At 43.7% G+C, this 27,287-nt stretch overlaps 1 protein-coding gene across 1 annotated transcript in view; it reads left to right on the top strand.

Annotated features, from left to right (window-relative positions):
* Positions 1–27,287, top strand: part of LRIG2 (leucine rich repeats and immunoglobulin like domains 2) — a 103,622-nt gene that overhangs the window by 55,669 nt on the left and 20,666 nt on the right. Inside the window, exons 8-13 of the mRNA XM_040337469.1 lie at positions 4,741–4,884; positions 16,268–16,348; positions 18,487–18,558; positions 21,922–21,990; positions 22,963–23,126; positions 25,601–25,921. Of these exons, the coding sequence (XP_040193403.1) occupies positions 4,741–4,884; positions 16,268–16,348; positions 18,487–18,558; positions 21,922–21,990; positions 22,963–23,126; positions 25,601–25,921 (851 nt within the window). The remainder of the gene's footprint in view (positions 1–4,740; positions 4,885–16,267; positions 16,349–18,486; positions 18,559–21,921; positions 21,991–22,962; positions 23,127–25,600; positions 25,922–27,287) is intronic.

Here is a 27,287-nt window from a genome sequence, read left to right as displayed (position 1 = left end):
CTGTCCAGTAGACAATGTTCTGGTATTCAAAGATCCGACAGACAAGAGATTAGAGACTTTATTAAAAACCTCTTTTGCTTCGGCGAGAGGAATAACCCAGCCTGCAATTGCGGCTATTGGGATTTGCCAGGCCTTGAAGGACCAGTTTAAAGGGGTCTTAAAGGAATTGCCGGCACAACAGGCCCAGAATTTGTCTGAGTTTCCCAGAGCATTATGTTTTGCCATAGATGCTATTAAGGACTCCATTCAGCAGTCCTCACGTCTCACTCTCTCGCTAGTTCATATGCGCAGGTTACTCTGGCTGAAGAACTGGTCTGCTGAAGCCCCGTGTAAAAAATTACTGGCGGGGTTTCCCTTTCATGGAGAGCGTTTGTTTGGGGAAGATCTGGATGCTTACATTCAGAAAATTTCCAGTGGCAAAAGTACACTGTTGCCAGTAAAGAAAAGGTTTAGGGGTCCCCCCTCCTTTAAGCGATCCTCCTCTCCTATCCCTAGTACTTCCGGTACCAGGCAGTTCCGACGGCCTCCTGGACGATTCAATGCAGGTGGGAAGCCACAGGGCCAGCCTCAGGCTTCCAAAAAACCTTGGAACCGTAAGCCACAGGCCAAGCCAGCAACTAAGTCAGCATTATGAAGGTTCTCCCCCACTCAGCCAGGTGGGGGGAAGACTTCAGCTGTTTGCGGAGGCTTGGCTAGACAGGATCCAAGACAGGTGGGTCCTCTCTACGGTCTCCGGGGGCTACAAGCTGGAGTTGAGCGAATTTCCTCCACCGCGCTTCTTAACCTCGAACGTCCCAAAGGACCTCGGCAAAAGAAGGTCCTTAGCATTGGCCTTAGATCATCTGTTATCCCAAGGGGTAATCAGAGAGCTGCCAGTGGAAGAACAAGGTTTGGGGTTTTATTCCAATCTCTTCACCGTCCCCAAACCAAACGGGGATGTAAGACCCATCCTGGACCTCAAGGCCTTAAACAAGTTCCTAAGGGTCCAATCATTCCGGATGGAATCGATCAGGTCAGTGGTGGCCTCCCTGCAAGGAGGGGAACTACTAGCGTCCATCGATATAAAGGACGCATACTTGCACGTTCCTATCTTTCTCGACCATCAGAAGCTGCTTCGCTTCGCGGTAAATCAGCGCCACTTCCAATTCGTGGCCTTACCTTTTGGTCTGGCCACCGCTCCTCGTGTTTTCACGAAAGTATTGGCTCCACTGTTAGCCTATCTAAGGTCTCAAGGCATATCCATAGTAGCCTATCTAGACGACCTATTGGTAGTAGACCGGTCAGTGGCCGTTCTAAACTCAGCGGTACACAGAACCGTAAAATTTCTGGAATCCATGGGTTGGGTTCTCAACCTGGACAAGTCAGCCTTAATGCCTGTGCAAAGGCTCGAATATTTGGGTCTACTCATAGACACAAAGCTAAAAAGGGTCTTCCTGCCCCAAAGGAAGTTCGAGGCTTTAAGAGAACTAGTTCAACTAGTCAAAGCAAAGCGTCAGCCTCCCATTCGCCTCTGTATGAGGTTACTGGGAAAGATGGTAGCCTCGTTCGAGGCCGTCCCATTTGCGCAGTTCCACTCAAGGGAGCTTCAACATGCCATTCTGTCCGCTTGGAACAAAAAGGTTCAAGCCTTGGATCTCCCTATGTCTCTCTCCCGGTCAGTCCGGCAGAGCCTTTGTTGGTGGCTGGTTCCCCGGAACCTGCTAAAGGGGAAGTCCTTTGTTCCCGTGACATGGCAGGTTGTGACCACGGACGCCAGTCTGCTAGGCTGGGGTGCAGTCCTGGGAGGTTTGTCTCTCCAGGGGAAATGGTCAGCCTCCGAGAGGTCTCTACCCATAAATCTGCTGGAAATTCGAGCAGTCTATCTAGCCCTGTCAGCTTGGTCAGACAGGTTGAAGGGTCTTCCGGTCAGGATTCAATCAGACAATGTCACTGCCGTGGCATACATAAATCACCAGGGGGGCACAAGAAGTCGTGCAGCCCAAAGAGAGGTGAATCCTGACCTGGGCAGAGAAATATGTCCCATGCATATCTGCAGTGTTCATTCCGGGAATAGACAATTGGCGAGCAGACTACCTAAGCCGCCAACAGGTGCTTCCAGGGGAATGGACTCTTCACCCCGACATCTTCCAGAGCATTTGTCAGAGGTGGGGAACACCAGATGTCGATCTCTTTGCATCGAGGTTCAATGCAAGGGTGGGCAATTTTCTGTCCCGGACAAGGGATCCACTTGCTTACGGCACGGATGCACTGGTGTTCCCATGGGATCAGTTCTCCCTAATGTATGCGTTTCCTCCGCTGCAATTATTACCCCGTCTTCTTCGCAGGGTAAAGTCGGAAGGAAGACCAGTGATTCTGGTGGCTCCAGCGTGGCCCAGAAGGGCCTGGTTCGCGGACATTGTAAGGATGTCCGTGGGGCAACCGTGGTCCCTGCCGCTTCGGCCAGACCTATTGTCCCAGGGGCCAATATTCCATCCTTCCTTACCGTCTCTCAATTTGACGGTCTGGCTATTGAGTCCCATATCTTAAAGAAAAGGGGTCTCTCTAATGCGGTGGCATCTACTTTGATTAATGCCAGAAAACCGGCATCCAGACTTATCTATTACTGAGTTTGGAAATCTTATGTGGCCTGGTGCGAGACCAGGGGTTGGCATCCCCGGAGGTATCTCATTGGCAGAATTCTGGAGTTTCTGCAGTTAGGGGCGGACATGAAGTTGGCCCTAAGCACCATTAAGGGCCAGATCTCGGCCTTATCGATTTTTTTCCAAAGGCCACTAGCTACACATTCCCTGATCAAAACCTTTTTGCAAGGTGTGATCCGGCTTAGTCCACCAGTCAAGATTCCCTTGTGTCCATGGGATCTGAATCTGGTCCTTTCTGTCTTACAGAAACAACCATTTGAGCCCTTGGCTCATATTCCTTTGGTCCTTCTGACCAGGAAGGTGATATTTTTGGTAGCCATAACCTCCGCCAGGAGGGTTTCGGAGTTGGCGGTCTTGTAAGGAACCGTACCTTATATTCCATAAGGATAGAGTGGTCCTACGGCCCCACCCGGCTTTCCTACCTAAAGTTGTTTCAAGATTTCATTTGAATCAGGATCTTGTTCTCCCGTCTTTTTTCTCAGAGCCTAGTTCTGCAAGGGAGAAGTCTTTACATACGCTAGACGTATTAAGAGCAGTTAAGATCTATCTTAAGGCTACTGCTCAGGTCCGGAAAACTGATACATTGTTTATCCTGCCAGAAGGTCCCAGATGTGGGCAGGCAGCGTCGAAGTCCACTATCTCCAAATGGATTCGGCAGGTCATTACTCAAGCCTATGGCTTGAGGGGAAAGGTTCCCCCGTTTAAGGTTAAAGCACATTCCACTAGAGCGGTGGGTACTTCCTGGGCAGTGCATCATCAAGCCTCCATGGCTCAAGTCTGCAAGGCCGCGACATGGTCGTCTGTCCATACTTTCACTAAGTTTTATCAATTGGACATAAGAAAGAATGAGGAGAGCGCCTTTGGGCGCAGTGTGCTGCAGGCTGCAGTTTGATTCCTCATGTCTGATGGCGCCCGGCTTATTTCTTGGGGTCTCCCTCCCCTTATAGCATTGCTTTAGGACGTCCCACATAGTAATTACTATGCTTCTCTGTGTCCCGTGATGTACGATAAAGAAAATAGGATTTTTATAACAGCTTACCTGTAAAATCCTTTTCTTTTGAAGTACATCATGGGACACAGAGCACCCGCCCCTCTTTTGGGGTATTTGGGACACTTATTGCTTGCTACAAAACTGAGGCACTCCCGGTATGGGAGGGGTTATATAGGAGAGGGAACTTCTTGCCTTAAGGGCGTGCCAGTGTCCACACCTGAAGGTACTCTCTAAAACCCACATAGTAATTACTATGCTTCTCTGTGTCCCGTGATGTACTTCAAAAGAAAAGGATTTTACAGGTAAGCTGTTATAAAAATCCTATTTTTTCTATCCATCTGCAGAGCGGATCGGGTGAACGCGGACAGACGGTCCGTGTTCATCCGATTTCCCCCCCCCCCCCCCCCCCCCCCATAGGGGAGAGCAAAGATTGACAGGGCGGTCCCTGCACAGTGTGCGGGGACCGCCCTGTCATACGCCGGCTCAGCGAGGATCAGTGGCGGTTCACAGGGCGAATCATCACTAGTCCGTCCTGTGTGAACATGCCCTAAAGAGGACTGAATATAAATGCAGGCCACTTTTTTCACATATAAAATATTGAAAAACCTTTATCATTTAGCTTCCGTTTCATAATTTTATGTGCAGCTTTATGTTGGTCTATCACAAAAAAACTAAATGTGTAAAATGTCAAGGGGTGTGAATACTTTTTCAAGGAATTGTAACTGTTTAATAAATACGCTGCAAAGGGCAGTGATTAATAGTAACCTAAAGAAACCAACTAGTTAACTTTTAGCAGTTTGATCTGGTTAAAGTTGACAAAGTAGACATTTGATTGGTTTATGCTACTATAGACTGCTTGGTACTGTAGACTGTTCAGTATTTGTCATGTCATTTTATTTAAGTATAACAGCAAGTTGCAGACATTTTCCAATCTATTAAATGTTTAGATACTGGACTTTCTGCTTGAATTTTTTATTTAATTTTTTCATGCAGTATGTTAAAATTTTGCTTCAGGTTGTAAAGGCAAGTAAAAAAATGATGTGGTAATATTTTTCCAGCTTGTTCTGCTTTTCTGACCGTCTGCATATTTTCCTGTAACTCCCCCTCTAGGGACGTGTCATACAACCAGCTGAATCGTTTGGATGAGTTTGCATTTGTTGGGCTGAGCTCACTGGAAAAACTGAACCTAGGTGATAACCGGATAAATCACATTGCTGAAGGCGTTTTTAAGGGTCTTTCAAACCTTCTGACATTGTAAGTGGCATGAATTTTCTTGTACTTTGTTACATGAGCTGAATTTGAACATTAAATTCGAACTCTAGGCAAATCTTAGACACAAATGAATGCAGTTCTGTGTTCATTAATGCACCGTTGGGTATATGTTTTGAATGCAAGCAGTGTACATACCTGAATTTGATCTGCTATCGGCATCTTACAGTCTCTCTCTATAGCAGAAGTGTGAGAGGAATAAGCAGTGATAGGTGCCAATACGTTCATTTTCTAACATGAAGCATTGTAATAAGAGAAAGCAGAGAAAAAAACGAATTATTCCGCAGTTTCTCCCTTTTAATGTGCAGTCACAGGGTGGAACAGGTCCAGGGCAACCTGGGCTCAGAAAAGTTTTCATTATTGCTCTCCATCAGACCGAGGACATTTAAGTGGTGGATGAAAGTACTTCAGGGAAAATCTCTGGATTGAAAGTGAATTTACAGCACCAGCTAGTTTTGTTATTTTATCCTTTTGATGCAATTTTTATTTATCTTGTTTTTTTGGTAGATTTGTACTCTAAAATAGAGCTCTAGCAGAGACCCACTTTGTGGGTTGAGCTTTCTTTTAATACAGTGACAAGAAAAAGTATGTGAACCCCTGGAAAAAACGTTTTTCTGCAGTAATTTGCCATAAAATGTGATCTGATCCTCCTATAAGTCACAACAATAGAAACACACAGTATACTGTGCTGCTGATAACACAAACAATTCAAATTTCTTGTGTCTTTATTGAACATACCCATTAAACATTCACGGTGCTGGGATAAAAAGTAAGCGAACGCTTCTAGTTAATAGCTGGTCAAACCCTCTTTTGGCAGCAATGAGTTCAAGCCAGAAAATGTGGTAGATCTCGATTTGTGACCATTCCTCTCTACAAAAGTGGCTTCCTTTGTGGTGTCCTGCCTTATACACTCTGCCTATTCAAAGACTTGCATATGATAGACTCATGTACAGGAATGTTTGCCAGTTCAGTGATGTCTTCAAGCCTTTAGCTGTTACTTGTGGGTTCTTCCTTATCTTATTGAGGATTTTACATTGTACTTTGGGAGTCATCTTGGCGGGGTGCTACTTCTAGTCAAATTTGTTTGTTCGCGTTCAAACATAACAAAAGTAAATCTGATACAGCCAATGAAACATAAAGGAGTATACGTTTTACACGGGCATAAAACAGGACAGATAAATTGGGGAACATGAGTTGAGATCAAGTATTTTGCTGGCTGGTAAGGCTAGCAAAAAAGGCTGCCATCAGCGAAGCAACTGGAGCGGTCACCCCAAAAGTCAGGAAATTCCTGTAAAAAAAAAAAAAAAAAACTTCACAGCCAGCACACTGGGTAGGAACCAGCAGTCTTATAACAGGATAACTGAAGGTTAGATTCCCGGCCAAATATTATTACTGTACTATGAAGGAAGGAAAGCAGGGATGAGTGAGAGAAGTATGAGAGGAACAAAGAATAGAATGGGGAAGGGTAGAGGGATGTAGATCTCTGGGGGTGGTGCGGCTCCAGTTACCCACACGATAAAGGAGCAGCGAGTAGAGGATTAGAGACCTAACAGAGTTACATAGTCAGGTTAAAAAAAGAAACAAGTCCATCTGGTTTAACCATAAAGTCGACTGTAGTCCGCTTTCTGCTGACGTCGCAGAAATCAGTCCAGGCACTGTGCCATCCTGACGATGGAAGTCTTGATTTACCATGTGCCTCGATTTGATACCCCTCTCAGCGAGCCACTGAGAGCCTGAGACAGCCCTCTCCGCCTCCTACACAACTTAGCGCTCCAGTGGGTGAGGAGAGAGAAGAGCAGAGAGCCTGTGACTGACAGTCTGCAGCTCTCTGCTCACGGAGCTCTGAAGCAACCCGATTTATTGCATTTATACAGCATTTTTGTAAATTCGTTGTACAAGTTGTGCTTGCTTACTGGAGTTAAAAAACGGGTCCAATATGCTCAGACTACAATTGTAGATGGCTTTATAATAAAGCAACAAGGACACACTGCAGGTTAACCTAATTTTACCTAAATTAAATCTTCTACCTACTTGCATCATTTTGTTTGAAGCTGCTTCTGCATTTACATTGACTCATATGGAGATATTTTGACACAAATGCAAGCCTGTAAGAAAAAGTGAGTCAACATAGGCACTTGTATTACAGGAGGAATCGGAGGCCCTAAAGATTCAATCTACGCACTGTTCTACCAGTTAACAAAGATGAGCTTTTAAAATTCTTTGTCTAAAGTAGAAAAAAATCTTCGCTATGTAAAATTGCAAACTTTTGCATATGTAGCACACAAGGTGCCACTAAATGTAAAAAAAGAAAAAGAAAAAAAAAATGGAAACGGGTAGGCCTTTTATTTATAGAGGACACCCACCTGCCTATTCGCATTCCTCTGTGGAATGTACACTGAGCTGTAGATGAGCAGCTCACTTCACATTCTGCTCCAATACCAGTGTGCTAGGATGACTGTACCCCCGCACAAGCTCGGGAGTGATGTCATCCTGTGCTTGCCAAGTCAAACAGCCAAAGACCGTCGCCCGTAAGAAACTGGTGAAGGACCTCATGGGCTTTGGGCTGTTGGAACTATGGTAAGTGCTTTTAGTTCTGCTTTAAATAATGCTAGGGTGGTCTAGCTCTGAGCTAGAGGTGCTCCAGCTTTTGAACCGCTAAAGAAATGATGGCAGGCACCATGTCTCATGTATTTGCCAAATATGCGTAGGACAACCGCAGTCTAATTGAAGTCTTCAGTGTATCTAAAATATGTGTGAGCTATGAACTTAGCAGAAGAGTACAAAATGGTTACTGGAAGGATTAAGCAGTGTATTTAGTTAGAATTTATTTTTTTCCAGCTAGAGGATTAACTTGTTTTATATCTGTATATTTGTTTCAATAGTAAACCAAATACTATTTGCAGAATATTCCTTTTAATCCATGTAATTCTGACCAAGCGCCCAGAGGCGATTCAGTTCGCATGTGTTGCGCTATATAAGTTTTTCACTCACTCAACTATTGCATATGGGCGGTAAAGCTGCAGATTTGAAGATTGCTGTAAAGTTACTGTCAAAAATGTGCTCTGAGTCACTGTACTGTGACCACAGTTGAAAAAATGTTATAAGACTTTAACCATAAATTCCTCTTTGGATTGACCGTACAATTTTGTCAGATGGTACTATTTAGTGAGCTGTTTTTGAGTATAGGTTTTGATGGGGAAGTTTCTGAAAAGCCTCTGAAAGTCAGATGGGGGTCACTAAATAGGAACTCTGACTACTAATACAATGCAGTTAGATAACTGTTAGACCCCATTCACACCTAAGCGACAAAACGCCCGACGCGGGACGCTTCTGTCGCTTGAGGGGAGAATTCCCATTGCCGTCTATGGAGATGGTTCACATCTCATAGACGCGCAACGCCTGTCGCCTGAAAAAAAGTCCCGGACCCTTTTTTTCACGCGACAGGCGCGTTTTCCCATAGACAGCAATGGGAATACTTTAGAAAAAAAAAAAAAAAAAAAGAAACATTTGTAATCGCGGCAAATCTGCCGCTACACGCGTACGCGGCTGTCGCTTAGGTGTGAATGCAGCCTTAATGTCTGAAGTGACACTAAAAAAATCTATGCAAGCGTCTATTCTGAATTCAAAAATTGTACCTTTTTCTAAACCGACTTTCTGCTAGAAGTTCCCTTCATTCCCGGAACTGTTTCCCATCAGACTTCAGGGGAGGTTTCTTCATCAATAGAATTGTGTTCAGTAGTGCGTGTAGCAAGAGACAGAAGTATTTACACTCTCTTGCAAGAACAAAGGTACCTTTTCATGACCAGGTCAACTCAAACGGCATTTTACAAGAATACACATCTCAATGCTTGATTAAACACAAAATTACCAGTCCTGCATAAATGGAAGTTAGAGTATACATATTAATGGGGGGGGGGGGGGGGGTAATAAATTTACTCCATCCTGAAAATCTGGTTTATGAATGGTCAGTTCACACATATTGAAACATGTTATACTTACCTGTTCTGTGCAATTGTTTTTCATATAGCAGCCCTAATCCTCCTCCTCCTCCTGAGTCCTCCAATCCTGGCTCCGTTTACCCCCCCCCCCAAGCCAATACGTCCCTGAATATGAGTCCTGAGCCCTTCTACACCTTGGGAGTTCCTAATGAGAGAACATGCCATTGGTAAAAGCTAGGGCTGCAACTAAGGATTGTTTATATAACCGATTAGTTATTTGATATATTGTTGTTTTGATCAATTCATTGTATAAAAACCTCAAAAGTGTGAAGTGTACAATTTAGTTAATAGTAAAGTTTAAATTTTCTTTTATATATATATATATATATATATATATATATATATATATATATATATATATATATATATATATATATATATATATATATATATATATATATATATATATATATATATATATATATACAGCCCTCAAAAATTCCACTCGTTGCTCGCAAAATGCGAGTGGAATTTAGTCCAGGGCGAGTGAGGAGCGGGGGTGAACCAGGCTGACAGTTTCCTGGCTGAAGCGATCAGCCAGGAAACTGTCAGCCGAATGACACAGAGATCGACAGGGCTGGACTGCCCTGGCGCCGCTTTGAGCCGTGGCTGCAGCTCTCTCCTTCTCCTCCTCTCGTATCACACACACACAGCGCTTCCGCTGTGTGTCATGGAGCTGGGCAGGCCCCCCCGTCGAGCGGGGGGGGGGGGGATGTAAACTACAGGTCATGTGATCTGTGTGAGTATGACGAGGGAGCGGGGATCTGGAGGATATGCCGGACCTGCCTGGATAGGAGGAGCGGCAGGACGTCTGCATAGAAGAATACATTTCTTTATTTTACTCCTGCAGCCTCTTAAAGCCAGCTTGTCCTCCTCTCTCCTACATTCAGAGGCTGCAGGAGTAAAATAAAGAGATTGATTCTTCTAAATCCTCCCATCCAGCTACTTTCTGCTGCCCCATCTGTGCTCTCAGGCGCCCCCATGTTCTCACCACCACCCTCCCCCCCAGTGCTCTCTGACCCCCCATGCTCTCAGGCGTCCCCATGTGCTCACCCCCCCCCCCTCAGTGCTCTGATCCCCCTATGCGCTCTCCACCCCCCAGTGCTCTCTGACCCCCCATGCTCTTAGGCGTCCCCATGTGCTCACCAACACCCCCCAATGCTTCTGACCACCCATGCTCTCAGGTGCCCCCCATGTGCTCACCACCACCCCCAGTGCTCTCTGACCCCCCATGAGCTCTCCACCACCCCCTGTGCTCTCTGACCCACCATGCGCTCAGGTGCCCCAATGTGCTCACCACCACCCCCCAGTGCTCTCTGACCCCCCCCATGCACTCTCCACCCCCCCCAGTGCTCTCTGACCCCCCCCATGTGCTCACCATCATTCTCCCACCAGTGCTCTCCACCCCCCCAGTGCTCTCTGCCCCCTATGCTCTCAAACACCCCCATGTGCTTGCCACCCCCTCAGTGCTCTCTGACCCCCCCGTGCGCTCTCCACCACCCCCCAGGTGCTCTCTGACCACCCATGCTCTCAGGCGCCACCATGTGTTCGCCACCACCCCCCAGTGCTCTTTGACCGCCCATGAGCTCTCCACCACCCCCCCAGTGCTCTCTGACCCCCATGAGCTCTCCACCACCCCCCCTCCCAGTGCTCTCTGACCGCCCATGAGCTCTTCACCACCCCCCAGTGCTCTCTGACAGCCCATGCACTCTCCACCACCCCCCCAGTGCTGCTCTCTGACCCCACATGAGCTCTCCACCACCCACCCCCAGTGCTCTCTGAACACCCATGCGCCCTCCACCACCCCCATGCACTCTCTGACCCCCCATGCGCTCTCTGACCCTCCCAGTGCTTTATGACCCCACATGCGCTGTCCATCCCCCCAGTGCTCTCTCCCTGTGCTTTCAGGCTCCCCACCTTGCTGTGCTTTTTGCGCCCCCACCTGTGCTCCAAGTTTTCCCGCCATGCTCTCAGGCTACCCCTGTGCCCTTCTGCCCCCCGACCCTGTGCTCTCAACCCCCCCCCCCCCCCCGTGCTCTCCAGCCCCCCAGTGCTTTTAGCTTCCCACATGCTCTCAGGCTCCCCCCTAGTGCTCTTAGGCCCTCTGCCCTGTGCTCTCAAACTCGCCCTGTGAACTTTAGCCCCCAGTGCTCTCATTCACCCCCATGCTCTCATTCACCCCCATGCTCTCATTCACCCCCCATGTGCTCTCAGACCTCCCCCATGTGCTCTTCACCCCCCCCCCCCTGCTCTCCCATCTGTGCTCTCCACCCCATGCTGCACTGATGGGGCACTGTGATGCTGCACTGATGGGGCACTGTGATGCTGCACTGATGGGGCACTGTGATGCTGCACTGATGGGGGAACAGTAATGCTGCAAGTGATGGGGGGGCACAGTAAGGCTGCAAGTGATGGGGGGCACAGTAAGGCTGCAAGTGATGGGGGGCACAGTAAGGCTGCAAGTGATGGGGGGCACAGTAAGGCTGCAAGTGATGGGGGGCACAGTAAGGCTGCAAGTGATGGGGGGCACAGTAAGGCTGCAAGTGATGGGGGGCACAGTAAGGCTGCAAGTGATGGGGGGCACAGTAAGGCTGCACTGATGGGGGCACAGTAATGCTGCACTGATGGGGGCACAGTAATGCTGCACTGATGGGGGCACAGTAATGCTGCACTGATGGGGGCACAGTAAGGCTGCAGTGATGGGGCACTGTAAGGCTGCAGTGATGGGGCACTGTAAGGCTGCAGTGATGGGGCACTGTAAGGCTGCAGTGATGGGGCACTGTAAGGCTGCATTGATGGGGCACAGTCAGGGTGCGTTCACGGGCACAGTGAGGCTGCGTTCACGGGCACAGTGAGGCACAGATGGGTACTGATATGCTTTATGTTACTATTGTTAAAGTTATTAATATTTATTTTTGGAACGTAATTCTGCTTAAAATATTTAACAGTGTAATTTCATGAGATAATTTACATGTCGTGTTTAGGGGCGGACTTTGGGGTATGGCAGGGGAGGTGTTGGGTGGGGCAACTGGTGGCGAGTAACTCTTACAGCCTGGCTAGTGGCTCAGGACTTGAAATTTTGAGCCCTGTGTGTGTATGTGTGTATATGTATGTATGTATGTGTATGTGTGTGTGTGTATATATATATATATATATATATATAGTAAATTTAAATACCAGCTATATGTTTGGAAAAGATATTTAAAGCGGAGTTCCACCCATTTAAAAGTCAGCAGCTACAAAAAGTGTAGCTGTTGACTTTTGATAAACACATTCACCTGTCCCACGGCCCAGTGATGTGGCCGCCTGAAGCCTTGCTTCTCTCCCCCTCCTTTCTGTGGAGCCGACATTGCAAGTGTTACTTCACGACCGGGCGCGCACTGCACATGCACGAGCTGCGAGTAATGAATGGCCGGGCAGTCTCCTCGGACCTGTGACGTGTCCCAGAAGATTTCAGGGAGGGAGGGGGGAGAAGTGAACTTCTGTGCAGTGCCAGGAGAGGAAATGGGAGCTGGGTACCTGTGAAACCTTTCCCAAAAAATTACTTGCAAAATGTGGCATGTCAGGGGGTCACAAATACTTAAAGCGGAAGTTCCTCCTTTGGGTGAAACTCTGCTTTAATCCACTATGAGAATAACGGACAGAAGATATATACTAAATAATGCAGCGCCAATGTGATTAAATCCTCAATATCACCAGCTTATCAGAACTGGAAGCCCCCCGATCCCGCCCCTCTCATGTGAATAGATATCATGTACATGGTACCCCTACCCATTCACCAAAAAAGTGTCAAAAAGTAATAACTACAACATTTTTGGCAAGTCCTTTATTAAAAAAAATAGTGTCCCATCCATCGTCAATCACAACTCCTGTCGGACCCAAAAAATAGAAAAATGCTCTTGCTGCGTCACGCAATATCAAAAGGGCAGTGCCACCGAGTTATATACACGTGCGCGCACTGCACGTTTCTGGCTAAAATGAGAATCGCATTTTTTTTTTGCTTAGAATAAAGATCACGTTTCTCGCAGCTAACTTGGACTAACTTTACCGTTTCGTGTTTTGGGCTAACTTTACTGTTTAGTTTTTTCATTTTATTTATTAAAGTGTATTTTTTTCCCAACAAAAATCATGTTTGAAAGACTGCGGCGCAAATACATTGTGACATAAAATATTGCAACAACTGCCATTTTATTCTCTAGGGTCTCTGCTAAAAAAGAAACAAAAAAAACTGTTTAGGGGGTTCTATGTAATTTTCTAGCAAAAAATACATATTTTACCTTGTGAGCAACACGTGTCAAAAAAGGCTTAGGCCGCGTACACACGATCAGTCCATCCGATGAGAACAGTCCGAAGGACCGTTCTCATCGGTTAACCGATGAAGCTGACTGATAGTCCGTCACGCCTAGGTTAACTAACCGATCGTGTCAGAACGCGTGATGTAAAACACAACGACGTGCTGAAAAAAAACGAAGTTCAATGCTTCCATGTATGCGTCGACTTGATTCGGAGCATGCGCGGGTTTTTAATCGATGGTTTTGCATACTAACGATCGGTTTTGACCTATCAGTTAGGCGTCCCATCGGTTAAATTTTAAAGCAAGTTGTCTTTTTTTTTTTTAACCCAAGGTTAAATAACCGATGGCGCTCACACACGATCGGTTTTGACCGATGAAAACGGTCCATCAGACCGGTGTCCTCTGGCTAACCGATCGTGTGTAACTTCAGTAATTTTTTCATCTATTAAATCTTCTGTGTTTGGATTGTAAAAAAAATTCTGCCGATAAATATCTTATACAGCCCACTACCTGTTTCTTGTCTGGAAAAAAAGCCTAGGTGCATGACATCATGCACCGCTCTCTCTCACATGAGTTTGCCAGGATGGGAGGGTGGATAAAAGGGCCAATGAGAGCTGCAGAGCTGGAGGTGTGCCTCTGTGTAAATCCAGGAAGCGAACAGACAGCAGCTTCAGTTAAAATGGTTGCAGCCAGACATTACTGCACATCTTTATTGCACCAAATATTGACATACTCATACTCTGAAACCTTATTTGGCGCAGATTGTAGGACTTTGAGCCCTTTATTTTTAGCATTCATCCTGAACGATTATTTTCTGCATTCCATAAATCGTTTTTGTGTATGCCAGATAGCTACCCCGGTATATTTTCCTTCTTTTTCTCATGGACTGCAAGGGTTCCCCCCCCCCCCCCCCCCCCTTTTTTTATGCACCTTTTTTCCCTTTTTAGCTGAGGTGTAATTGCTGTATGCTTTCCTAATTAAGCTGGATTTCTACACCTAATATTTAAGATTGTTCATACTGTATTCCCATAGACTATAGAGAACATGTGGAAATTGCACAGTTTGTACCCAATTATTCATCCGCGTTTTTTTTTCATCCCTAGCTGAGAAAAACGTCTCAATGCAATCATATTCTGTTAACCTTTGTGCAACCTCCCTAATGCAATAATTAAAACCAATCTGGTAGAGTTAGTGCTGCATGAAAGAGAACAAGAATACATTAATTAGGAGTTTTTTTGTGGTGCAGGAAGGGCATAAGAACAGATGACAGGCAGACTATGCAGTTCAGGGTCATGAAATGTTCACAAGCAGGAGGGCAGCACTGGTAAATAGGACTCCAATCACTGATGCTTAGCCAAGCATGAGCCAGGAAACTCAATCAGACAAGGAACCGGCTTTCTCCTTTTCCTTTGCATATCGTCTTGTATTATTAATCAAACTAATGCCAGACTAGAGAAGTATTTCTAAAGTAAATGAAGGAAAACTCACAGGTATGTCTTATTGAATGCATTTGAAATCTCCTGGATGTTTCTTTGCCCCCGTCAAAGGTATTTTTGCAGACCTTGGTGTTAGTGCTTGCTGCTTTTAATGTAATGCAGCTGACTAGCAGATTGGGAAAATTATTTTATTTGACTTGCAATATCATATAGGGCTGTCCAAATTGTGCCGCCTTAGTCTCCGCAACATCTCTAGGATGCGCCCCTTTTTAACCGATGACACCACCAAGCTTCTAATTCACTCCCTGGTCATCTCTCGCCTTGACTACTGCAACTCACTCCTCATTGGATTACATTTACATACACTATCCCCCCTTCTGTCTATAATGAATGCTGCTGCAAGACTCATCCATCTTACCAACCGTTTTGTGTCCTTCACCCCTCTCTGCCAATCCCTACACTGGCTTCCGCTCACCCAACGAATAAATGTCAAGGTACTAACAATTTACAAAGCTGTCCATAACTCTGCCCCCAGCTACTTCACTAACCTAGTCTCAAAATACCAACCAAGCCGCTCTCTTCGATCCTCCTGCTCTCTAGATCCCTTGTCACCTCCTCTCATGCTCGCCTACAGGATTTCTCCAGAGCTTCTCCCATCCTTTGAAACTCATTTGTTAGATTTTCTTATGATTTGTGGGGTTTGAATCGACATTAGTTTTTGACCGCAGTGAGGGGAAACTTGAAAGGAGCAGAATAGAAAACGTCTTGATCAAAGGAATTTTCAGACCGTGTATGTGGTTTTTGTCCTTTATAGTACAAAAAGAGCAGATAATCCCTACTATAAGACGCACCTGACCATAAGACGCACAGAGGATTTTTTTTTATAAAAATATTCTGCAGTGGGTGGCTGGGCTGGCACCTGGTCCCTGCAGTGAGTGGCTGGGCTGGCACCTGGTCCCTGCAGTGGGTGGCTGGGCTGGCACCTGGTCCCTGCAGTGGGTGGCTCGGCTGGTACCTGTTGTGGCTTGCTGGTGTGTCCTCTGATTCCTTTTCTCTTCCGCCCGTTCCGGGCAGGCACTGTTTAAGGTACTTGGAGGGAGGCGGCGACCTATGTAGGTACACTTTTAGGTTTACAGCAGTAGGCCGTGGGCAGAGCAACACATGATGTTGTGTGAGCGTGCCGCACGACAACTATTTTCATAATTGATTCATTGTTTCGACCCTAATATCTTATAAATAGTTCTACCTGAGCAACGCACTGCAAAAGAGGTTGCCAAAATTATTTATAAGCCAGATATATTTTCATTATGTTATGATATTAATTGAAGATCATCTTTTATTTGAACCCAGCTTTGCTTCATTAGCCTTATACTTGAATTATTGAAGTTTGGGAATCCTTACAAACAGGCAGCTCCCTCCCCCACAATACCTGATTCTTTTGGTTATATCCTAGCTTTGTCTAGTTGTATATGGAACATTGAAAACCAACTTTTATGTTTGTCAATGTTGCTTTGACTTCTGTACAAGATTTTCACAGTCTTTTTTCAACTATTATATTTTAATTTTTCATTCTTTTTATGAATAAAATCCCTCCTAAATGCTACCAATATTTAATTGTCAAAATGATTTGTTTAACGTAGGGACCTTCGAAATAATGAGATCTCCTGGGCTATTGAAGATTCTAATGAAGCATTTGCTGGACTGGTCAAGCTGAATACACTGTAAGTACACCATATTGTAAAATGCTGCTTTTAGCGTGTCACTTTTAAGCAGATCACAACTACTCGCAGCCTGACATTCTGATAACTGGACAATTACAAATAGTGTCTTAAAATAAAAGACTAAGTCCACTTTTCTGAGCATGTTTCATGTTACACCCATACTCAAGCACTGCACCCATGATCGAATAATGATGGTTACAGTGCTTTCCCAGCTTCTATGCAAATTAAATAAATGCATATTTTTATTCATAAACCACTTGGCAACCGCCAGCCCTCGATGTACTGTGGGCAAGCGGACACGGTAGGCAAAGTGACGTACTGGTATGACCCGATCAATGCCGCCTCACCTGTGCAGGGGAAGAGAGGAAGAGGATTGGCGACCGGATCATCAGGAACATCACTGTAACAGCTTTCATTTCAATTGCTGTGTGTTCCCCACACTCTGACACATACAGCCCCGCCTCCTGGCCCAGGAACTTATATATACGTCCTGGGATTGGGCGGGTGATCTGTCAAAGTATCCAGGCCAGGAGATGGGGCTGTCTGTAACAGCGAGTGCGGGAAATACTCAATGTTCCACGCTCTGATGATCCGGCCAGCACTCTCCCTCTGGGAGAAGAGCTCCCATTCAACCCCGTCTGCTGGCGGGGCTCGCCCCCCACTCAAAGGTAGCTCACGCTTGCCAGCCCTCATTTTCCTCTCGCAGAATACGAACAGGCGAGTGGAAAATGTGAGGGCTGGTCTACAGGCAGGCGCATTATATAGTGGGTGGTCTACAGGCGGGCACACAACATTATAGTAATGACAAAGCTCACTCTGGGATTGCTAGACAACTGTCATTCAAGTGACTGGTAGACAGTCTTGAGGCACAGATATGAGAAGGGACATGTTGACGCCCTGTGTGCTGTCGCACCCTCCGGGTGACAATGTTGCATCTCCATAGAGTCCATGGACGTATAAAGGGTTGTCTCCAGAATAAGGGGAAGGTTGGACACACGCTTAAAAATTATTTTGATACTTTGGAGTCACAGGAAAAGGGAAAGTGTCAGCAATGTTTATTCTGGACATTAAGCTGTGGCATTTTTTATTCCTGGGTGTGTTAGGATATGCTTTAAATGGAAGGATAACTTGTATTTGGCATCTCTTAAGTCTCTCTCCATCAGTATGAAAGAAAAATTGTCCAATTTAGTAAAGAACTGAAATTTAAGTACAGGCAGTCCTCTGGTTTCAAATATTTGACTTACAAATGACTCATACATACAACCAGAGGGAAACAACAGGAAGTTAGAAGAAAATTTAACACCTAGGAAGGGAAATTCACTCCTGTAATGCCACGTACACACCATCCTTTTTCCTGACGTTCAAAAACCTCATTCCTCTCCAGCCTGACTTGCATACACACGTATATGCAAAAAAAACGTCCGACCAAAGCGCAGTGGCATACAACATGTATGACGGGACTATAAAGGGGAAGTTCCTTTCAAATGGCGCCCCCCTTGGGCTGCTTTTGGGCTGCATACTTATTTCTGAGCATGCACGTTTTTTTTCCCCTCGGAAAAGCATACACACGACCGTTTTTCACGACGAGAAAAAGACTGGTGTGAAACACGATGAGAAAAGAGAGCTGGTTTCAATTTTTTTTGTGGGCAGTTTTTTCATCGAGAAAACTGCTAGGGAGCATTCCCCCCATCGGTTTTCTCGACCAATATAAAAAATGGCAGTTTTCTTGTGAAAACCGGTCGTGTGTGCGAGGCATAAGCGTTGTTATGGGAAAAGGTGTCTCCACTGAAGCTTTATCACCAATCCTTTCCACAACAACCCAAAATATTCAAAATCGAATGGTCACAGGGACAGAAAGTGAGGTTAAGCCTTTTGAACAGGGGCACAGACAGCAAAACAAACCTTACAGGGGTTTTATCCCTTCCCTATGCCATTTAAAAAACATTAAAAAAAAATTTGGGGGCTGGAACTACACTTAAAAAATGTACCTGTTCCGACTTACAAACAAATTTAACTTAAGAACAAACCTTCAGTCCCTATCTTGTTTGTAACCCGGGGTATTGCCTGTATTGTAATTTCATGTGATCTAGTTGTGTAAAGATCTGTGTTTTACTTGGCTGTTAACACTTTTATTTCAGCATTTTGCAAGGGAACAAGATTAAATCCATCACGAAGAAAGCTTTCACTGGCCTGGATTCCTTGCAGCATCTGTAAGTATTTTCTGTTTAGATTTTTCTAAAGGTAAAATAATCTTGTATGAAGTATGTGGCAATGTTCCATCTCTTTTGATCGTATTAGCATGGAAAACAGACACACTTTAGATTTTACAATAGCTTTGAGTACAACACAACTGACATGGGGTGGGACATATTTAAAGAAGAACGTGGAACCATCATTAGTTATAGGGGCAGCTGAAATGTCAAGGTGACACTCAAATGGTAAGATCATCCAGTGATTTCCTTTCTCCATGCCCCTCTTGTGCCTTTCAGTGTGTCAGAAGATATACCCATAAACTCATTTGGGCTGACCTACAACCTAACAGATAAAAGTAAGCCCAATCGGCAAATGAAAATGTATAGAAATCCTAATGGCGTTCTCATCTTCTCAAAAAGTACTTTAAATTTGGGTATAACACAACAGCGCACAAATGCAAAATAAAAATTTCAAAGAGGGCATTGAGAGAGGTGATAAAGTAAACTCATTGCTATGTCCCTAAATGTTGCATACAGCTACTGGTTGGGTCTTTCTGCCAAGTATTACCTACAAATAAGTGTATGTGGACGTTTTCATCTCCTCAGAATAAGCCCTGCCTATGCTTCCTTTCACTTTTCCATATTTGCTCCTTTGTGTTCTTTTTTAGATGTAGGTAATTTTTTTAGTACTGTCAGTCAACACTGTCCATGTTAACCAACTGGAACTTGGTAATGTGGGGATACCATGTTAAACTAAGGGACAGATAATTGTTTAAATGTGACTTTTTATGAATGTTTTTGGAAGTTTTTTTTTTTTTTTTTAATGTTCATTAACCACTTCCAGACCGAAGGTGTTTTTCAGATTCGGCATTTACAAGACTAAAACTGTTTTTTTTTTGCTAGAAAATTATTTAAAACACCCAAAATTATATATATTTTTTTTCTAACACCCTAGAGAATAAAATGGCGGTCATCGCAATACTTTTTGTCACACAGTATTTGCGCAGCGGTCTTACAAGCACACTTTTTTTTAGAAAAAATTCACTTTTTTGAATTAAAAAATAAGACAACAATAAATTTGGCCCAATTGTTTTATATATTGTGAAAGATAATGTTACGCCGAGTAAAATGATACCCAACATGTCACGCTTTAAAATTGCGCCTGCTCGTGGCATGGCGTCAAACTTTTACCCTTAAAAATCTCGATAGGCGACGTTTAAAAAATTCTATAGGTTGCATTTTTTGAGCTACAGAGTAGCTCTAGGGCTATAATTATTGCTCTCGCTCTAACGATCGCGGCGATACCTCACTTGTGTGGTTTGAATACCGTTTTCATATGCGGGCGCTACTCGCGTATGTGTTCGCTTCTGTGCGCGAGCTCGTCGGGACGGGGCGCTTTAAAAAAAAAATGTTTTTGTTTTCTTATTTATTTTTATTGATTTTATTATTTTTTACACTGAAATAAAAAAAATAAAAAAATTATCACTTTTATTCCTATTACAAGGAATGTAAACGTCCCTTGTAATAGAAAAAAGCATGACAGGTCCTCTTAAATATGAGATATGTGGTCAAAAAGACCTCAGATCTCATATTTAGACTTCAATGCAAGAAAAAAAAAAAAAAAAAAATGACAACAAAAAAATCGTCTCTTTAAGACGCTGGGCGGGACTGACGTTTTGACGTCACTTCTGCCCAGCAAAGCTATGAGGACGGGTGGGGGCCATCTTGCCCTCACTCAAGTCCTCACACACCAGGCGGCAGCATCCGATCTCCTCCGCCGCTACCGACGGCTCCGGTAAGCGGCGGGAGGGGGGGTCCCTCTCCCGCCACCAATAACGGCGATCTCGCGGCGATCGTTTACACGGCCGCCCACTGTAAAGATGGATACCTCGGTTGTGGCAACAGCTGCTGCCGTTACCGAGATATCCAGCTTTAAAAACAGGACGTACATATACAGTGGGCCGTCAGTAAGTGGTTAATGGAATCTAAATCAGCTGTCATGCTCTTATGTGAGCAATACATTGATATCACACTCTGTGGAATGGACCTGGTCATGCGATTAACATCAGACGCTCAGCCCTTTTAAAGTAATGTACTAGTCAATCGATCAGATTTTAAACGCAACTATAATCCCCCCCCCCCCCCCCCCCCCCCCCCCCCAGGAGAACAATTGCTCAGCGGGAGGGATTGCCCTGTCAACACTGTCTATGTTGATGAGAGAGTTGAGTGGTTGCAGGAAAGACATGGGTCGAATTCTGAACATTTTGTTGATCGAATATCGATCAATGTTTTGGAATCTGATGGTGCCATCATGGATTTCGAAATTTGACCAACCAAGCCTTTGATTTTACCTTATGTTGTTGCAAAAAAAATACAATTCTTGGCCAGGAATCTTCTTTTCTTTCCAGGTCACAGTTCATGCGTATTTCTTTTTCGATTACATTTCCTGCACGATTCTCCCCTCATTGATTAGAAATTCTTGCATTGTTTTAAAAATTTCCAACATACCTGATCACTCAAATTTGATGACTGCACGGAAATCGGGCGTTGCTGCGGGGCCCCACCGATGGTCGAAAAAAATCAAACAATTATTCAAAGGTGGAATTTTTCAAATGTAAAATTGTTTGTAATTCGACGTGTATGGCTAGCATTTGTCTCCAGCAAGAATATAGCAGCACAATAGTGATACCCCCCACTTAACGCATTAGACTAGCAGCCAGCGGCAAATGTGCGTTAGATATCACACTGCAGACAAACCGCTATGAAGTTCAAGTCATGGGAGTGCCTAAGCATCGGAGCTGTATTTTTTTTTTTTCTGGAGGAACTCCAAATGAAAGCTACCTTTTTAAGGTTGCTAGTTTGACTTAACATTTCTAGATGCACTCTGTGACATAGCAAACCTTTTACTTGTTCAGCTCCACTTAAATTTCTGTTCTGAGTCAGAAGATACTATTTGGTTCTCTGTGGTAGCATACTGTTGTTAAAATGAATATATTTAGGTGAATATTGCATCTGGCAAGACACTGCTGATGGTATATGGGAGTTTCCAGAAGGAAATGCTTAATACAAAGCAGAAAAGCTTTCAAATTTGCTTGGGAAAGATGTGACACCCCAGCTTCAGTCAGTCTGCACTATTGGCAATTTAAATTCTAATTACTGCGCTAATGCACTCTATAATACAGTACTAAGCTGTCATTTATTGTTTGCCCCTGAAATGACACTGCACGTGACACTAGTATTCTTGGTTGCTGTTCTCTCCTCAATGCATAATTAATAGAGCTGCTCCACTTAATAAACATCAAATATGGATTATTTCACATCCGATGTAGTTCTGTTTGCAATTGATTATTTTTCTGACATTTTCTAAATTTTGTTTTGCAGTGACTTGAGCAACAATGGGGTCATGTCTGTGCAAGATGATGCCTTTGCTCACGTTAAACTTCAGGAATTGTAAGTAGTGAAAACTTGTATGCATGACCAACAAATAAAATTGTATGTTTGAGTTGCCATATTTTAATATTATTATTGTTTAAGATTTAATATACTGTATATAGTGCCAACAATTTGTTCAACACTTTACGTTGAGAGGCAGCACAGTTTCAATACGAGAGCTAGGAAGGTCCTGCTCCTGAGAACTTACAATCTCTAATAAATAAAAATTATATTTTTTTTAGCTTTCCGAATAAATTTGTACTCAATATTATATAATACATGGTATTTTCCATGTGAAAGCATCCCTTATGTAGGCATCTAAAATTCGTGAGGCTTTTGTAGCCTTATCTCGGCGCACAATTGGTGCAGCCTCATCTCGGCGCACAATTGGTGCAGCCTCATCTCGGCGCACAATTGGTGCAGCCTTATCTCGGCGCACAATTGGTGCAGCCTTATCTCGGCGCACAATTGGTGCAGCCTTATCTCGGCGCACAATTGGTGCAGCCTCATCTCGGCGCACAATTGGTGCAGCCTCATCTCGGCGCACAATTGGTGCAGCCTCATCTCGGCGCACAATTGGTGCAGCCTCATCTCTGCGCACAGTGGTGCAGGGGAAACCTTACTTATTTAGAAAAAATTCTGACAAACTAAGGCAACTTTTTTTATTTTTTTTAAGCAAAAAATTTTAAAACCCACTAGAAAGCATTATTTGTGTGACAGTGCTGAAAATTGTCCTGGGCAGGAAGGGGGTAAAAGTGCCCTGTATTGAAGTGGTTAAGCTTATTTAGTATCAAATTAAAACTTCAGAAGTGTTGCAATTTTTCCACAAGGTTCAGATACTTTGACGTATTATTCTTCAGTCAAGATTGGTGTATTTTTAGGTTACTTGTTGGTTTGCTCTGTCCATTTATTGTCACGTTGATAATTACTATCCATGTTTATATATGACTATTCTTTCTTTGATAACCTACTATGTGAATCTGCTTGCAGAAACCTAAACACAAGCAGTTTGCTTTGTGACTGCCAGCTAAAATGGTTCCCCCAGTGGCTCATTGACAATGGTTTTCAGCATTCTGTGAATGTGAGTTGCGCTCATCCTGATTGGCTCTCCGGGCGTTCTCTACTCGGTGTGGATGCAGGAGATTTTATCTGCGGTTAGTATTTTATTTGATTGCTGCTTTTTCAAGGTTCTGGGACTTTCATTATTTTCCTCCTGCTAACGTTTAAAAGAAGAACCTATTTTTCTTTTTTCTTTACAAAGGCATGTAAGTTCTGTATTGTCAGGACTCAGTTTGCAAAGAATATAACTTTGTTTGGGACACAATATAACGTAAGGTCTCAACATCTGTGGATTTAAAAACTCCAACTGCAATATTGAAAAGACTAGAGTTCTCTCTTAAAGTACTTTCTTTTGTAATGGGTGTTTGATTTGTTTGCTTCTGTATGTTTTTTTTTATCTTGTCCTTTAAAAAAATCTGACCCTTTTTCTAGTAGGTAACTCCATAGGGTGTCAGTACATGTTACAGCTTTAAACTTGTTTTCTACATATCCTAGGGGCCCTGAAATAGATTTCTCCTCCTTCCCGATATCCAGTGACATGAAGGCTGGCCATACATAATACAATTTTCTGGTACAACTTTCCTTTAGATTTACCAAAACCATATAATATGAGGTCAAACCTAAACACTTTTTTTTTTTATTTTGTATGCAGTCAGGCAGGCCCTTGCACTACAAAATATGGTCCGCAACTTGCTTACTCTTTAAAATCTTCAAAATGTATTCTCCATAAAAGACACAGATGTAAACACGTTTCAGCCTTGCACTACATAGTTGACGGTAAATCTAAAGGAAATTGAGTTAGATAATTGTATAATGTATGGCCAGCTTTATGCTCACCCCACAATGCAAGTTCTTCAGTTGTCTGTAGAAATATATGATTAGACTAGGGGACCATAAGCTCACATTGTGAGGTTGATAAAAGCCTTATACTTGAATCGTACAAAATTTCTGCTACAAAAATGGCTTTACTAGTCATTAATCCTTTTGCTGCCACTGACATAAGGCATAGGTCAGCAGCAAGGGGGGTATTTATACACACACACACACCTGTAATGCCTTTGGATTATTTCCACAACCAGAAAATGCCCCTCATCCCCTTTTGTGATGGCAATAAAGTTAAGTAAATGTACTTGCAGAATCCTTAATTTAAAGCGGAGTGCCACCCACAAAGGGAACTTCTGCTTTAAGTACTGGTGACCTCCTAACATGCCACATTTGGCCTCTTATTTTTTGGGGGTAGGGGGATTACCCAGTTTTGACAGGCACCCAGCTTCCACTTTTTCTCCTGGCGCCGCGGCCCCGGAAGATTACCTCTCCCCCTCCCTCCCTGCAATCTTCAAGGACACATAACAGGTCCCATAAGAGATTTCCCGGCCATTCACAACGCGCAGTGCAGCTCGCACATTCGTAGTGTGCACCCGGCTGTGAAGCCACAGTTACAATGCCAGCAGAGATGAGGGGGAGAGGAGCGGGACTTTGGGCGCCCACATCGCCTTAAAGTGGAAGTCCAAGCTAAAACCCCTGCCTCTATAGCCACCAACATTCTAACACCAACCTATCTAGCCCTGAAAAGAAAAAAATCTCTATACATACCTTTTCTGCAGGCGATCTGACCCGATCTCCAGCGGCAGAAGGTCTGCAGAGGACACGGCCGACAACGGCTGTGAAATGAATGGGAAGTTATGTCAATCATAGGTGGTGGTGAAGCGCTGTGAAAGCTAATAACACAAACAAATTTGGGTACCCATGTGGGTAGGTGACCCTGGTGAGAAAAAATAAATAAAAAATAAGTGACTACTAAAAAAGGGGAAGGAGGTGAATACAATAACATATAATGTGAACACTAAGTGACACAGTGTAACAGGCTGGATATACCAGGTAGACAATAATAAAGGTTAGTACACAAATGTGAACAAGTCAATAGCTCATACAAGCTAAAATATCTATGCTGTCAGTAGCAACACACAGAAACAATGCATAGCAAAAAACATGTGAAAAAAATCCATAGGAATGGTGACACCAAAACCCCCCCCCCCCCCCCCCAAAAAAAAGTCCAGTGTTTAAATAAAGCAGACTTCAGTGCGCACACCTCTTGTGGTACTAAATGCTCACCTCAGATGTCAATCATAGTTACTATGGGGCTTCCATTGACGGATGTGTCCTCTGCACCCGCCCACACAGGGAAGCAGCGGCTGACAGCTCAGCATGGGATCATAGATTCCACCGCTAGAGATCGGGTCGGATCGCCTGCAGAAAAGGTATGTATAGCGATGTATTTTTCTTTTCAGGGCTAGATAGGTTAGTGTTAGAATGTTGGAGGCTATAGATGCAGGGATTTTAGTTTTAGCCTGGACTTCCACTTTAACTGCTACATACCAATTTGGAAAATCTATTTCATTTGACAGCAGATAGTCCTGAAGTGACTAATCATCCTCTATGCAAAGCCAGATAATCGCTTTTACTTCTATATTTTCCTGCTTTTCAATTCAAGTAATGCAGATATATATATATATATATATATATGTGTGTATATTTGCTGATTTAAATGTTTTTTTTTTTTTTTCACCAGATAACTTTCCTAAACCGCAAATCAAATTACATCCTGAGACAACAGTGGCATTGAGAGGAATGAATGTGACGCTCATATGTTCTGCAGGCAGTAGCAGTGATTCCGCCATGTATACGACATGGAGAAAAGATAGTGAAATCCTGTATGATGCCAAAGTAGAAACCTTTGCCAGATATTATAAAAATGGACTGGAGCTCATAGAGTACACTACAGTTTTGCATCTGTTTAATGTGAACTTTACAGATGAAGGGAAATACCAGTGTGTCATCACCAACCATTTTGGATCCAATTACTCCAGTAAAGCTAAGCTCACAGTCAATGGTATGTGTTTGTTTGTTCTTCTTTTTTACTTTTAGCAATGCAAAGTCGTATGTAAAAAAGAAATTGTATATGATAAAACTATTTATGTCCAGGTTGTAAATGTATTATTCTGAGAAGTTTTTACAAAATACAGTATGTTCCCATCATAAGGAGGTTTTCAACTGCCTAGACAGAAAAATAAGGGTTAATTAGAATGCCATTGTTTTTGATTTGGACTGTGAGTTTTCTTTCAGCCCCTGCTACTTTCAGAAAGAATGATTCAGTTTTTTGTCATTTCGGATGGGCCCAGAAAAGGTACCCCATCTTCTATTTTCACCACCCCTAGATATAACCATCGTTCAGGCTTATAGCCTTGAGGGAAGCTTGGGCTCACCCTTTTCACTCCAGTTCACTCCACCAGGGTTGTGAGTGCCTCTTGGGCCTCAGGTCCACAGATATACACCTGGTCTTCTGTGCACACATTATTCACGTTCTATTAAATGAATGATACTACATCTTGGGCCAGAGTCAGGCATTGGGTCCTTCAGACAGCTTTGAGCTGGGGACAGTCACCAATTGTTTGTTGGTCCTGTTATCATTTGTTGTGTTGCCAACCCCTTAGACTACTTTTTGACATCCCGAAGGTTTAAGAGTTCCTGTGTCCGTCGATGGGGGGGGGGGATGTATTTTTTGTTCACACCATAAAATCGTTATCGCCCCTTTGTGTTAATTATCATGCTCTTGGTGCTGCTTTGCTACAGACTTAAACTATGTTTACACATGTCTGGCACGAATTTCCCTTTCGATTTCACTGCAAATTTCCAAAGCGGTGTCGGCTGCGATTTAGATGTGGTTCAGATGCAAATTTTTGGAGCCGGTGTTCTGACGAGAAATGCATAAATATAAAGAGTTTTCACGCACTACTGTGGAACAGCTGAATGACAGCTGTGAGGGGGTTAAGTATGAATCAACTGCTACAAAACACTGAAAGGTAAAACCAAGACCTGAGTGTGCATGAATATAAAAAGTAGTGCTGAGCTGTTGATAAAATTTATATGCAAAAGTATAAAAACGCACAAGCATACAAGTAATGATAATAGGTGCAAAATATAAGTGACAAACTAAATAACGTGCCAAACAATATAGTGTCCAAATAAACCTCAAATTCTGAAGAGGTATGTAACACAATGCAAAATAATCATGGAAAAAACTTTAAATAGTACAAGCGAAAATAACATCTGCTGTGAAAAATGTAAACAAGCATGAAATGAAATGCAAAGGTGCATTAGGTGAACGTGGTAAATTCCAAAGTGTGATGCAAAAATAAAATAAAAAGTCCAAAATGTGCAATCGCACATAAAAAGTGATGTGTGCAAGGTGATGGCTT

Source organism: Rana temporaria, chromosome 2, assembly GCF_905171775.1.
Source record: "Rana temporaria chromosome 2, aRanTem1.1, whole genome shotgun sequence".
Lineage (NCBI taxonomy): Eukaryota > Metazoa > Chordata > Amphibia > Anura > Ranidae > Rana > Rana temporaria.
This window is presented reverse-complemented; position numbering and strand designations above follow the sequence as displayed.